The 12712-nt window shown below is 49.4% G+C and overlaps 1 protein-coding gene and 1 long non-coding RNA gene across 4 annotated transcripts in view; one reads left to right on the top strand and one right to left on the bottom strand.

Moving 5' to 3' along the window:
* The window catches only part of LCP2 (lymphocyte cytosolic protein 2), a 44491-nt gene that overhangs the window by 24681 nt on the left and 7098 nt on the right, over positions 1 to 12712 (bottom strand). Inside the window, exons 3-6 of the mRNA XM_077895570.1 lie at positions 9899 to 9945; positions 1289 to 1354; positions 827 to 858; positions 196 to 233 (exon numbers count right to left, since the gene is read on the bottom strand). Of these exons, the coding sequence (XP_077751696.1) occupies positions 196 to 233; positions 827 to 858; positions 1289 to 1354; positions 9899 to 9945 (183 nt within the window). The remainder of the gene's footprint in view (positions 1 to 195; positions 234 to 826; positions 859 to 1288; positions 1355 to 9898; positions 9946 to 12712) is intronic.
* LOC144312645 (uncharacterized) lies at positions 1031 to 12626 on the top strand. 3 transcript variants are annotated; one of them, XR_013378176.1, is made up of 5 exons: positions 1031 to 1372; positions 1783 to 1860; positions 2467 to 2553; positions 2925 to 3228; positions 3914 to 4405. It is a non-coding gene; the product is annotated as an uncharacterized LOC144312645 (long non-coding RNA). The 3 variants fall into 3 exon arrangements; XR_013378175.1 differs by lacking the exons at positions 1783 to 1860; positions 3914 to 4405 and adding an exon at positions 12279 to 12626; XR_013378174.1 differs by lacking the exon at positions 1783 to 1860.

Genomic DNA, 12712 nt, shown 5'->3' with positions numbered 1-12712 from the left:
AGGTGAGTAGAAGAGCTGGAGGCTGGAATGGATGGCAAAACTGGAAATATTTACTATCTGACATTTAGAGAACATATTTCATGGCACCCTGAGGGGTTAGAGGCCTTGCTCCTTTTGGCATCATGCTAGTTCCTCATTACCAAGGTGCTCTGCAAACTGCTGTAAGGGTAGAAGAAGAGCCCACACCATACTCACAAAGGATGACCAGCCCCCATTGTCTTCTTCATGGCTTTCTGTGGAAGAAGATAACACCATTATCAGTACCAAAAGAAGCCTCTAGAGGGAAAGTCAAAGCAGTATCCCATCTGATGTGCTCTCACGCCACTGCCCATCCTAGGCCCTCATCCTACCTTCCTCATATCTGAGGGTTGCTTTAGTATCAGCTCTAGAATTTCCACCTGAGCAGCTCATTCTACCAGGAGGCAGAAGTGGATCTCAACCTTTCCCCACAGAACAGTCACCCAAGAGGGCTTTAAAATACACAGACACTGGGGACCTACCCCTAAAGCTTCTTTAAAGCTTTAAAGATCCAGATGGAGGGACACTGGCTTGACTCAGCTGCTCAGTCAAAGCCTGGGTCCTCCCAGGATTCCCCACAGAGTTCGTCATTTCAGATCTATAGAGGCTCCCAGCTGAGCAGGGGGCATAAAGCAGGTGCCCAGCATGGTACCATTTCTCCTGCTCTCACCTTGGACCCGAACTATCTGACAGACAAATGAATAAGGTCATCTGCACAATACCCCAGGAATCCCAGGAATCGGCAGACAGAAGAACCGAATTGCCTGTCACCTCCTAAAGCAATCACTCTCACCCCTGACACCTTTACCTGTCTCTTCAGGAAACCGTGGGACTTGGGGTCTGCAAAGGCAAACAGCATTGCATTAGTGGTATACTGGCTTAGGAGTACCTCCCTCTTTCCTCAATCCCATCCTGCGGGAGGAGCCCCCCACAGGGGGTTGTCTCACCTCCCAGGACTGCTCAGCAACCTGAGCCAAGCTGCCCCCAAATTCTAGAACCTATCAGAGTCACATTGGTGGTGTAACTGGGAGCTCATGACTGCCTGTGTCTTTGGGGGAAGTTCCCCTGAAGTCATAGGCCAACAAGCAGGATGAAGGGGAAAGAAAAGGAGCTCCCAATTCCCTCCTTGGCACCAGCTTCAGGACCCTGGGCCTGAAGGAGTGGTGTAGGTCGAAAATCGAGGCAAAAGCAGTCCTGGACCTCTCGCTTGGATTTGAAAATTCTCTGGGTCTTATTACAGTGTCACTGGGCTCTTGGATTCCCTACTCACTTGCGTGTGAAAATGCTCCTTCTCTCTTCATTCTTGTTGATTTCTTGACTTAACTTACTGAGAATCCTACAAGATAAAGGACAGGTAAGGTGACAAAACCATCATCTCTCTCCCAGTCCAACTCTCCCATTAGTCCTGGAATTCCCTGATCTGCGTAACATCGGACATCCAGGCCAACCTTGGCCAGCCTCCTTGACTGGCCTCCAGCCAGTCCTCTCCACTGGGCGTCTGCTCCTCACTTCCCCCGAGCAGTTGCTGCCTTCATCCCCTCTCCGGTCCCCTGCTTCTGCCCAGCAGGCCCTCTGTGCTGGCTCAGCCTCCTCAGTGAAGCTCACAGACCCTCTGTGAAGACCTGCCAGCTCTCACCTGGCTCCCCTTCTCAGAAATTCTGTAGCCTTACAACCTTGATACAGCCACTGTGTATTTTATTGTCTTACTGCTCTTGGGGCTCAGGTCCCCTGACTCTTGGTTTAACATCCCTGTGGTGATGTCAGGCTTCCAGGAACCCTCAGACCACCTCTGAAACCTGGAGGAATCAGCTGCTCATTGCAGAGCTTGACGGGAGCTCTGGGGTGAGCTGTTCTTTGGCCTGTATCTCCTTTCATCTCCCTCCTGTTCCCCCCTCCCCCGCCCCCGTGCCTCCTCCTCGGTGACATGGATTTTTTATAAACTCTGGAGAAGCATTCCCAATCAGGGCACACCCGGCAGAGTGGGAGACTCCCCGGTTCACTCATGTCCTGAGGCCAACCTTGGCCAGGACCCTTGGAGATGCTCTTAGTCCTCGAGTGCTGTGAGCTAGCAAATCCTCAAACCCCACAACAGGGAGGGCCTTCACAAACAGGACTGCAGCTCAGGCACATCCAGCAGTAAGAGTCCAATCCACGGGGTCTCTCAAGTCTCCGGGACAGGAGATTCCAGCCTCCCTTAGCACCCACTGCTGAGACCAAGGAAACCCTCGTTAGTAAACAGGCTCAGTATTCCCTAGAGATTTGGAGGCAGCTAGGAGGAGCTTCAAAGATGATCTAACCCAAGGTCATTTTATAGATGAGGCCACAGAGGTTCACAGAGCGGTTCAGTGATGAAGCCCTCCCTCCCCACAAAACACACCCGCCCCTGAAGCCAGACTCCCCGATTTCCAACCTAACATAGCCTCGTGTTAATTTCCTCTATGCCTCAAGCTCCCCAGGAGCCGATGCAATTGAGCCTGTGGCCCATCTGAGAATGAGCCACGATCAACATTCCTGCAGCTGAGTGACCATCTCAAGGTAGCAAGTCTGGCCTCAAACAGAATTGCTAAGTTAGCAAAGGTGGCCCTTTGCATCCACTACTTCCTGCTTCCCTCATCACTCCCCCAGGCTCCCACCCCCCGCCCCCCACTTCGCCATGGTCTCAGGGAACTGCTGCTCTGAGCCCTTCTCCGTCAATCAAATGACAGGATACATTTTATAAACACCCTGGGGACTTCAGGGGACCGAGCAGGAAAGAGGGCAAGTCTTCGTCCTCCATTGTAATGTCGCTGCTAGGATTTCACACCCGGGGAGGAGATGCTTTAAAGAGGGAGTGGGGACTTTGCGGTGACCTCTTGAGCACACCGCCACTGGAGCGCTTGTGACACACATCTTTTGTTTCCTTTAAGCAATCATTTTGAGAAGCTGTTGGGAGTCCCTCTCCTCCCTGCCCCTGACATCCTCCAGAGGCACCAAAGGAACCCTGCTGGCGTGGGCATCCCGGCCACATCCGGCAGCAGTGGTGGCCGCAGCAGCCCTCCCAGCAGGCATGCTCCACCCAACAGTATGCGGGAAGGGCCCTCAAAGCGCCAGGAACTCTGCTGAGAGCTCAGGAGCCTCGAGGAACAAAGCAAAGGTCCCGGATCTCAAGGAGCTTAACATGCCCGTGGAAAGACAGACAAACGCTGAACGTTTAGGGAAGTGAAATTCTAGGTAAGTGTTGTCTATATATACAGGCAATGGGGGTGGGGCTGGGCGCAGGACAGGGACGCCCGGGTAGGGCGCAGCTGCAATTGAAAACCAGCAGGCTGGGCACCCAGATGACCTGGCAGCAAGGAGCTGAGGAAGGTGGGGCCGGGCGCCCCTCAAGGTGCCCCTCCCAAAGAGCCTGGCTCTCTGACCGGCTCACGCCGCTTTGATCCCGAAGGACCTCCCGCTCTCTGCGTGTCTCTTCTCACCAGTATCTTTAGCAGCCAGGCTGGAGGCCTTCGGGGCTCTAACTGGCGAAGGAAGGAAATGTCAAACCGCAGGCCCTGACAGAGAGCAGCAACGAGGCAACAGAATGCAGAGCGAGCCCACCAGGCCAGCCAAACAGGGGCTCCCGGGGCCCCCGTGTGTCGGCAGGCCTCTGAGAACACCTTCTGAGCCAGCTGTGACCACTGCTGAGGGGGAGTGGGCCGGTGGCAGGTGGCAGGGCCCGTGGGCCGGGCAAAGAGCTGGTTGCCGCCTCTGTGTGCGAACCTTCAAAGTCCCCCACTCTCACACCCGCAGGGAACCAAGTGACAGTGAGCGGCCGGAGGTGACTCATTCCTCCTCCTCCCCGCAAACCCCAGGCCTCACTCAGCACCGGGACTGGGCAGCATGTAGACATAATTCTCTCTGCGTTGTCTTGTTTTAGGGATAAGCTGGCCTCCAAATTGGGGCTGAACCTCTGACAGGAAGTCAGGCCATTGCAGCAAGATGGTTCCAAGGGTGGTTGCATCCCTTGCTTGCTACGTGACGGCAGCCAGGCTTTGATTTCTCAGCCGCAGGACTTTCCTGGTGATGTTAGGAGGCACAGACTGTGGGTCCTTGTCCTGAGTCTGACTGCAGCATCCTGCCCCATAAGCCTTGCCTGCTGCATGACCTCCAGCAAGGCACTTGTCCTCCCGAGGCTCAAATTCTTCACCAGCAAAGTAAGAGAGTTAGCCCTGGTGAGGGAATCCCTGACCAGCCTGACTTTGGAATTACACTGGGTACACCTGTTACAAACAGATTACCAGGCTCACTGTAGACTTCACCTGTCAGAACCTACAGGGCTGAGTGAGGCCTGGGAGCAGTGACACCAACCAATTTCCTGGTGATTCCTATAGTCTGTAAATTTTACGAAATCAATCTTTTTTCTTGCTATTCTTGGAATTTTTTTTTTTTTAATTTGAAGGAGGAAGGAGGAGGATAAGGAGAGGAGGAGGGGGGAAGAGGGTGTGGAGATGGGGGAGGAGGAAAAGATGGAGGGGGAGAAGAGGGGGAGGTGGGGGGATAGTTGGGGGAGGAGGAGGAGGGGGAGGAGGGGAGGACTAGATGGGGAAGAGGAGGGAGAGAAGATGGGGGAGGAGGAGAAGATGAAAGAGGAGATGATGGGGGAGGAGGAGATGGGGGAGGAGGGGGAGGAGATGCGGGAGGAGGACACGGCCTCCTTTTCATCGGTCTCTTGTGCTTTACCAAGAGCAAGTAGAGGTCCACTCTGGGTTTTGAAATCAACTTTGCTGGTCACAGAGAAGTAAGAAAGAAAGCATACAAAGAAAGACCAGCAGAAAGGAGGGAAGGGAGAGAGAAGGGATGGCCAGGGCAGAAGGAAGTGGGAGAGGACGTACCAGAGCCCTTAGCACAGCGAAAGAGTAGGTCACTCAGGAGGCATCTCTCTGGTGCCCACATTGTCGCATGTGTTCGTGTTACAGTGTACACACATTTCTCACCAGAGCTCTCAGTAAGAGCTTTAGACAGCTTTCCTTCTCTCCCTCTCCCGGCATCCCTCGGTGGGAGCCTTATTCCCTGGACTTGGATTTCAGAGGGCACGCTGCTCCCTCCCAGGACCCCACCTTCCCAGACCCAGAAGGTTCAGGTGAAGTCGGCCCTGTGCTCTCCTGCAGCACACCCCTCCAGCTCCCAGTCGGCCTCACTGCCCGCCAGTCCTCTGTCCCCATCTCAGTCCTTCCACCCGCACCCAGCACACATTGTCACACTGCCTCTGGCTCTTGCTCTGCGTTTCATCCTTCTTTATTTTTAATTTTTTTATTGTTTTAGATTTTATTGAAATTCAAGTTCACATACAGTGTATTACCAGTTTCAGAGGTAGACATCAGTGATTCGTCAGTTGCATACAACACCCAGTGCTCATGACATCACATGCCCTCCTCAATGCCCAGGCCCAGTGACCCCACACCCTCCTCCAGTAGCCCTCAATTTGTTTCCTCTGATTGAGAGTCTCTTATGGTTTGTCTCTCTCTCTGTTTTCATCTTATTTCATTTTTCTTTCCCTTCCCCTATGCTTACCAGTTTTGTTTCTTAAATTCCACATATGAGTAAAAAATCATGTGGCATTTGTCTTTCTCTGACTTATTTCACTTAGCATAATGTCCTCTAGCTCCATCCATGTCACTGCAAATAGATTCCATCCTTCTTTAAAGGAGCACAGGGTTTGACCCAAGAGCCAGGCTTCCAGAAGTTCTGTCCTTGTGACATGAGAAGCCAGGTGTGGGTCTTGGGACTCAGGGAGGTGCCTTTCACCATCATCACAGGCCTCAGGGGAGAACCACATGTGGGAAGGCCTAGCATGGTCTCCCTGCTCCTCAGCTTTATACACCCCCTATAATTTTAACATCTAATATTTTATTGGCACTTCACACTTATTTTGTGGTAGGCAGATTGTTCCCATTTTTACCACCAAAGAAGCAAGACACTGAGAGAGGGCTTTGTCGAGGGCCACTTGAGCAAGTTCAATATGGAACTGAGTTGGGAAGTCAAGTTTTCAGGACTTACTTTGGTGGAGAAGGAGTGGCCGTCAGTTGAGAGGAAGCACTTCCCCTGTGGGGAGGACTGGCTCCCTGGACAGAGATTAGCCCATGAATGGGAGAAAGTGGAGACAGATCTGTCACTGTAGCAATTCTGTGGGAAGGCATGGTCACATTTTTTTGAGGGGCCTGGGAAAGGCCCACTTATCTCTGGGTCCCTCCCTTGGTCCTCACTTCCTCCTTTTTTCCCTACTATTTCTCAGGTAGACTTGACTCTGCTGTTAGAAGGCCTGCAGCTTTCACAGGAGGATTGACGAATAACCAGATATTACTGCATCCCCTCTCTGATAGGAGTTAGCTTTTCCTAGCCCAATTCCACTCTCGGTAATGGGTGCAATGGGAACTCATGATATAGACCCATCCAACATCTATCTATTGGCTACACCACCACCGCATCACTCCCTTCTTATTTTTTTAAGTTACACTATGGATTTAAATACAAAACTCATCACATTTTTAAAATAAGCTCCAAATAAGCATCAGCAGATTTTAACATACATTTTAACATGTATTCTATTGTATTCCAATTTAGCCAGATAAGGCTCAGCTATACCATGGATTTTAAGCCCCTCCCTATATAGGAGGCTTTATTGTTTTATTTTTTATTTTTTTATTAAAGAATTTATTTATTTATTCATGACAGACACAGAGAGAGAGGCAGAGACACAGGCAGAGGGAGAAGCAGGCTCCATGCAGGGAGCCCGATGCGGGACTCAATCCTGGGACCCCAGGCGGAAGGCAGTGCTAAACCGCTGAGCCACCAGGGCGGCCCTGCTTTGTTGTTTTATTTAGAAACTCTCCTCCATTTCAGTATTTGGGGTGTCTCTGGGAGAAACTGTCCGAGGGAGTAGCTATATCTGCAGACAAAGCCTTCCTCACCAGAATCTGCCTTCTTACAAATCTACTTAATAGAGATTTTTTTTTTTTAAGCATGGGGAAAGAAAATCAAGATATTTAGAGGAGTGCAATCTTGTTTTGGTCTGCTGTACATAAACACAGTTTCTTTCCCATAGCCCTTTAGGGTAATGATGATGGCAAATGAACCTATGTACAAGGGAACAGAACAATCCTATACAATTGAATAACTACACAATACCAAGCAGCTTATGTGGGCTGCCTCCTATAAAATCCAGCATTCCCAAGAGCTAGTTCTTTTCCCTAAAAATAGGTGAGGACACAGGCTCAGAGGATCGATGGGACTTTCCCAAGGTCCCATGGCTGGTGGGAGGCAGGGCTTGCTTTAGAACTTGGCTCTCTCTTGTTCCAAAACCCATGCCTTTTAAGTCTTCAATCCCTCCTTTGACAGCATAGCATGATTAATAAAAACTTAGAACTGTGTTCATTGAGATTTTGTGTAAAGTAATGGAAACAGCTAACACTCGTTCAGTGCCTACTATTATTTCCCCCATTATCTTCTCTAACATTCCTGCTAACTCCCTGAGGTTGGTTCTCCTATTACAGATCTCCATTTTACAGATGAGAAAGCTGAGGCTTGAGGAACCCAGATAACTTGCCCACAGATTCATAGCTAGTGAATGGAAGAATTGGGTCTCAAGTAGTCTGACCTCAGAGCCTACATTTTTACTCACTAAGCTCTTCTGTCTGCCTGTTCATACCTAAAATTATAACCTTTAGAAGAGGGAGCCTCCATGGTCATATTCCTTTATTTTATAGACTGGGAAACTGGGAGTGGACTACGGACTCATCCCAGCCACAGAGTTCTCTATAAATAGAGCTGGGACAGGTTATTATGTCTGTCAAGAGGGACAGTAACCCATAGAGTTTCCTAATCAAGGCAACCAGGACCTTCTCTAGACGCCTACCCCAGCACTCCCCATTCACCTCCGTGTTCCATGGGCAGGTTCCTAGCTTGCCTGGAGCACACATGCGTGCATTGGAGGCTAAAGAAATGCCCCACCTCTACCACACCCACAACATGAGTGTTTACAGTCCGCCTTCCACACTAGCAACCATGTCTCACCTTCCTCCTTCTCCAGACACTCAAGCATAGCTCCAGACAGCAAGTGAGCTCAGCCCTAAGATAAAACAGAATCTTCCGAGCTGAAAGTGCCTTCCTTATCTCTTTTCTTCCACTGCTCTGATTAAATCCCCTCACCCTGCCTGTGCAGGGCCACGGCCCTCCCTGAGGCTCCTACTCCATTAGCAGGGTCATGCCCATTACCCCCTAGCTTGTATCCCTGCTTGCAGCTGGGCCCCCCACCCTGCTGTGTTTTACACTGCCCTGGAGAAAGCCAAGACACCAGTTTGACCTCTGTGTGCTCCCTTCTGCCCTCACCTCCCCACCCTTCTCAGACTCCTTAGGACAGCTCACAGGATCCTTCTCATCTGTGACCAGTTACTGCGGCCTCTTTGTTCTGTGTGTGCCCCAGCTGTTCTGACCCACTTGCAGTTTCATTAAACTCCCTGGTGTCCATGCTTTTGCAACATATTCCCAGAATGTCCTTCAACCCATTCTTTATCTGACCATTTCTGGTATATGTCAAAATCCAATTTAGCCTCCTTGCCTCCCCAAAGTCTTCCCTGAATGCCATTGTTGGCATTGTTGCCAAAGTTGACTCTTCCTTTCATACTCCTGAGGAACATGTACCTGCATGTGCCACAGCACCATCGTAATCGAAGTATGATTGTTTTGTATTTCTGACCCTCCCTCTAGAATGTGAGTGTCCTGAGGTAGGGAATCTGTTCCTTATGTCTGTAGCCTAAGTAACAAAGGCCTGACACATTATATTGGCATCTAGTAGCAGTTCCTTAAATGAATGAAGTATTACTATTGTATGGGGACCAGAAGATGCAAACCCAAATGCTCTCAAGGACCAGGTATATATATGTATATACATATACACAAAAATATATTCTATTACATACTTATTATTATGTATATGAAGAATATATTACATAAAACTGATAGTTCTAGTGACTTGATAATTTCAAAGATTGGGCATCATTGGGTCCATATGGACTGGAGCTCTCTTCAGATAGAAATCATCATTCTGATTTGCCACAGTCTCCACGACCCCTATTTTTTCAACAACAGTGAGGCTTTGTGTTGATGACCTCTTTTATCATCATACTTGTACTATTATTTTTCTTAGAGTAGAGAAATATTTCTTCATAGTCTATCCAAAGGTGGTAAAATGAAAGAGAAATTGATAGGACTTCATATTTTTTGACCTAGCACATTTTACATATTTACATCACCTGCCTGGCTCCAGTAAGCTTTTGAGTATGTGAGACATTTCCTAGAGGAATGAAAACACATGGTAAGAGGTGCACGATGCATCTCATTTCAGCACCCATGTGGGGTGTACATCAGTCATTACATCCCACTTCCCTTCCTCAGGATTCTTAAGACTGTGCCCCTGGAAGCCATCCAAGCAATTGGTATTGACAGCCAGAATGATGTCCATTGTCATTCTTCATCTAGTCCAACTCTGTCATTTACTAAGTTGTTGGAAACTGAGGTCTAGAAAGCTTAAGCAATCACTGTTCTGGTGATGACACCGTCATGAAACAGGTCTCATGACTCTGGTGCCCAAGTCTCCCCACTGGGAGAGAGGAAATGAAAACACGGTCCCCAATCAGGCTTGTCTTTGGCAAGAGCAGCCAACACACCAGCTGGGCTGGATCCGTTACTTCTTTTTCTCCATGTATCATGACACATCTCTTTCCCATCCCCTGCCCTTGCCTCTACTCTTCCTGCTCACTTTCCTAGTGTAAACCAACAGTGACAGAGTGAGGGTCTCAGCTCTCCCTGGACTACTTCCCACTCCGACCTCTGTTTCCCCAAACAAGGAATCAGGGGCAGTACTTACGGTACCCGGAGCTTAGGAAACTTCTGGATGTCATTTTCTGTCAAGTTCTGAAATGAAGACACATGGGCAGGTTACAATCCACAGGAAGGGCCCTGGGCCAGGTGAGTAGAGAAAGTGAGAAATAGGGAGTAGCCAGGACCACAGCAACCCAAAGCATACACCTCCCCCACCTACCCAAAGCAAAGCGACACCTTCTAGATGTTGCATAAAACGCCTGTGGGCCTGGTGTTGCCAGATATCCTTTTTTCCAAAGGGAATCCCCAAGTCTGGATTTTATGTGAAATTGCCTGAGTTTGAAGTATTGACAAATAATTTTAAGTTAAGCAAACACACAAACACTATGAGAGCTAAATTGTAGAACCAAACAACTTGTTTTGTTTTGTGGGCCGAATTTGGTCATGCTGTGACCCCTTCCTAAGCTCTTACCCCAGACTTCAGGGTCCCTCTCAGTTTCCATATGGAGAAGCTGTGAGAAGCCAGCCTGAAGAAGGGGTCGGGGCCCTTATACCACCATGACACCCCAAAGCCTCTCTCAGCAGGGCTATTGGTAGTGTTCTCTAGATGTGGGGATGCAATAAAGAGGCTTTCCTGAAGGAACAGAGAGGGGGAAAGGAGAAAGAAATATTTGTGAAAAACTGACTCTGGGGCTCTGTCTTACTCTCACCCTGATTAGCCCTCACATCATCCTGTGATTTAGAAACCATCAGTGTTCCCATTTTACAGATGAGAAAGCTGAGGCTCTGGGATGTTAAAGGAATTTCAGCTTGCAGGTGATGGAGCTGGGGCTGAAGCCCTACTCTGTGGCATCCATGGTTAATTTTCTTCTTGCAAACCTCTCTCTTCCCACATCTGATCCCTTTGAGGGACCCGGGGACAAGGTGGCAAGAGGAAGAGAAGAAGGTGCTCGAAGAAGGAGAGGCAGGGTGCCAATACCAGAAACAGAAAAGAGGGTGAGCATACTTTCCACGGAACTAATGCTGAGCCATAGAAAACGATCCATTGACATTCTAACTGAGGCTAGAAAACAGGGGTTAGAGTGGAAGCTCTAGGGTCAGACAGGCTGGGTTTGAATCTTGGTCCATCCACTTAGCAGCATTCTGATTTGGGGCATACCCTTAGCTCTCTGAGCCTCTGTTTCCTTATCTGTAAAATAGGAATCAGAATACTAACAAGGGCCACCTTTCAGGGCTTGTGAGCACTGAACGAGATGATGTGTGTCCTGTGTTTGTCTCTGCGCTCGACACACCCTCTGTGAATAATAAATTTTATGTGAGTAACATATGTGAAAATAAATAATAAATATTAATGAGCTGGAGTCTGGCTGGCTCTCAGAGGTTAGTTTTGCTTCTGCTCCCACTCTGGGCTGGAAGCTGCCTGGCAGGTTCTCCATAGGGAAGAGGGCACATGGTCCCCTCTGAGGCCAGAGGTGCAGAGGCTAGGTAGGGTATCTTAACAATGTGTTTATCGGGCTCACCTGCCCCCTTAGCACACCTGGCAGCAGGGTTGGTGCTGGGGTTTGCTCTGAGTCCTGAGACAATCAGGCTTTTGGTCAGGTTTCTTGATTTCTCTCTCTCTCTCTCTCTCTTTAAGATTTATTTATTTGAGAGAGAGAAGAAGGGGAGGGGCAGAGGGAGAGGGAAAGAGAGTCTTAAGTAGACTCCATAGTGAGTGTGGAGCTGGACTTGGGGCTCAATCTCACCACCATGAGATCATGACCTGAGCCGAAACCAAGAATCAGACTCTTAACCGACTGTGCGACCCAGGCTTCCCACTCTTTTATTTGCAATATCCCTAAGCAGTGGCTCCTCCTTCCCCCAGCACCAGTCCCTCTCAGGGATGTGCCGAGACTCATGTTCAGAATGGCACAGTGAGCACAGGGCTGCCTGAGGACTGGTGGCTGCGTGCTGGGCAGCTGGCCACTACCTTCTGTTTGGCTTAGTTGAGGATGTAGGCTGAGGGAATCTAAGAAGAGCATGAAGGGGAAGGTGGACATGAACAGGTTGGAGACACAGAGGAACAGGATGTTAGGAAAGAGAAAGGCCTTTAGAACAGGGACAGGAACTAGCAGGAAAAATGAGGGATGTTCCAATGGGATTTTCAGAGAGTTTCTGCCACGTGATGTCAGCCCTCCTCTACCTCCTCCTTAAACCTCCAGCAACTCTGTGTTACCTTTAGGATCACCTGTACCTTTGTAGGAGCGTGGTTAGGTGCTGAGCATGCCCTCCAGATGGGCCCTGCCTGGGGAGGCGACGTGCGGACACTGCTGCCTGCCCACCCAGTATCTGCTCTCTCTTGCTCCCTTACTGACTTCACCTGGATTTTGTTTGGGGCTGTAAATGTTCCACGTCCAAAATACTTAACACCCTACACTTCCTTGCAGATAACGGAGATTACGGGACTCTGCTGTGGCCAATGAGATATAACCTGAAGTCTACTGGATAGAACTTCTGGAGAAGTCCCTACTCCCCGGAAAAGAAGGAGAGTCATTACCCATGCAGTTTTGTGCCTTTTAATCTTTGCCCTACTTGCCCCTCCTCCTGCCTGAAATGGAAGCGTGAGGTCTGGAGGTGGCATAGCCAACTTGCAATGAGTCGAACAGAAGCCACAAGCTTTTTCCATAGACTAGACAGGGTCTGGGTTCGTGATGACTTCTTAAAGTAGCTCACCAGCCCCTGGTGCCTACTCTAGATTCCTTATCACTTGAGAAAGATAAACCCCTGTTTGTTAAGCCACTGTGGTTGGGTTTCTGTTATAGGCACCCACATGCCTTCCTAACTGACATGCTTCCAAACACTTTTCATCCTCTCTTTCAAC

This window comes from Canis aureus, chromosome 4 (genome assembly GCF_053574225.1).
Source record: "Canis aureus isolate CA01 chromosome 4, VMU_Caureus_v.1.0, whole genome shotgun sequence".
Taxonomy (NCBI): Eukaryota; Metazoa; Chordata; class Mammalia; order Carnivora; family Canidae; genus Canis; species Canis aureus.
Note: the sequence above shows the minus strand (reverse complement) of the source record. Positions and strands in the feature narration are given on the sequence as shown.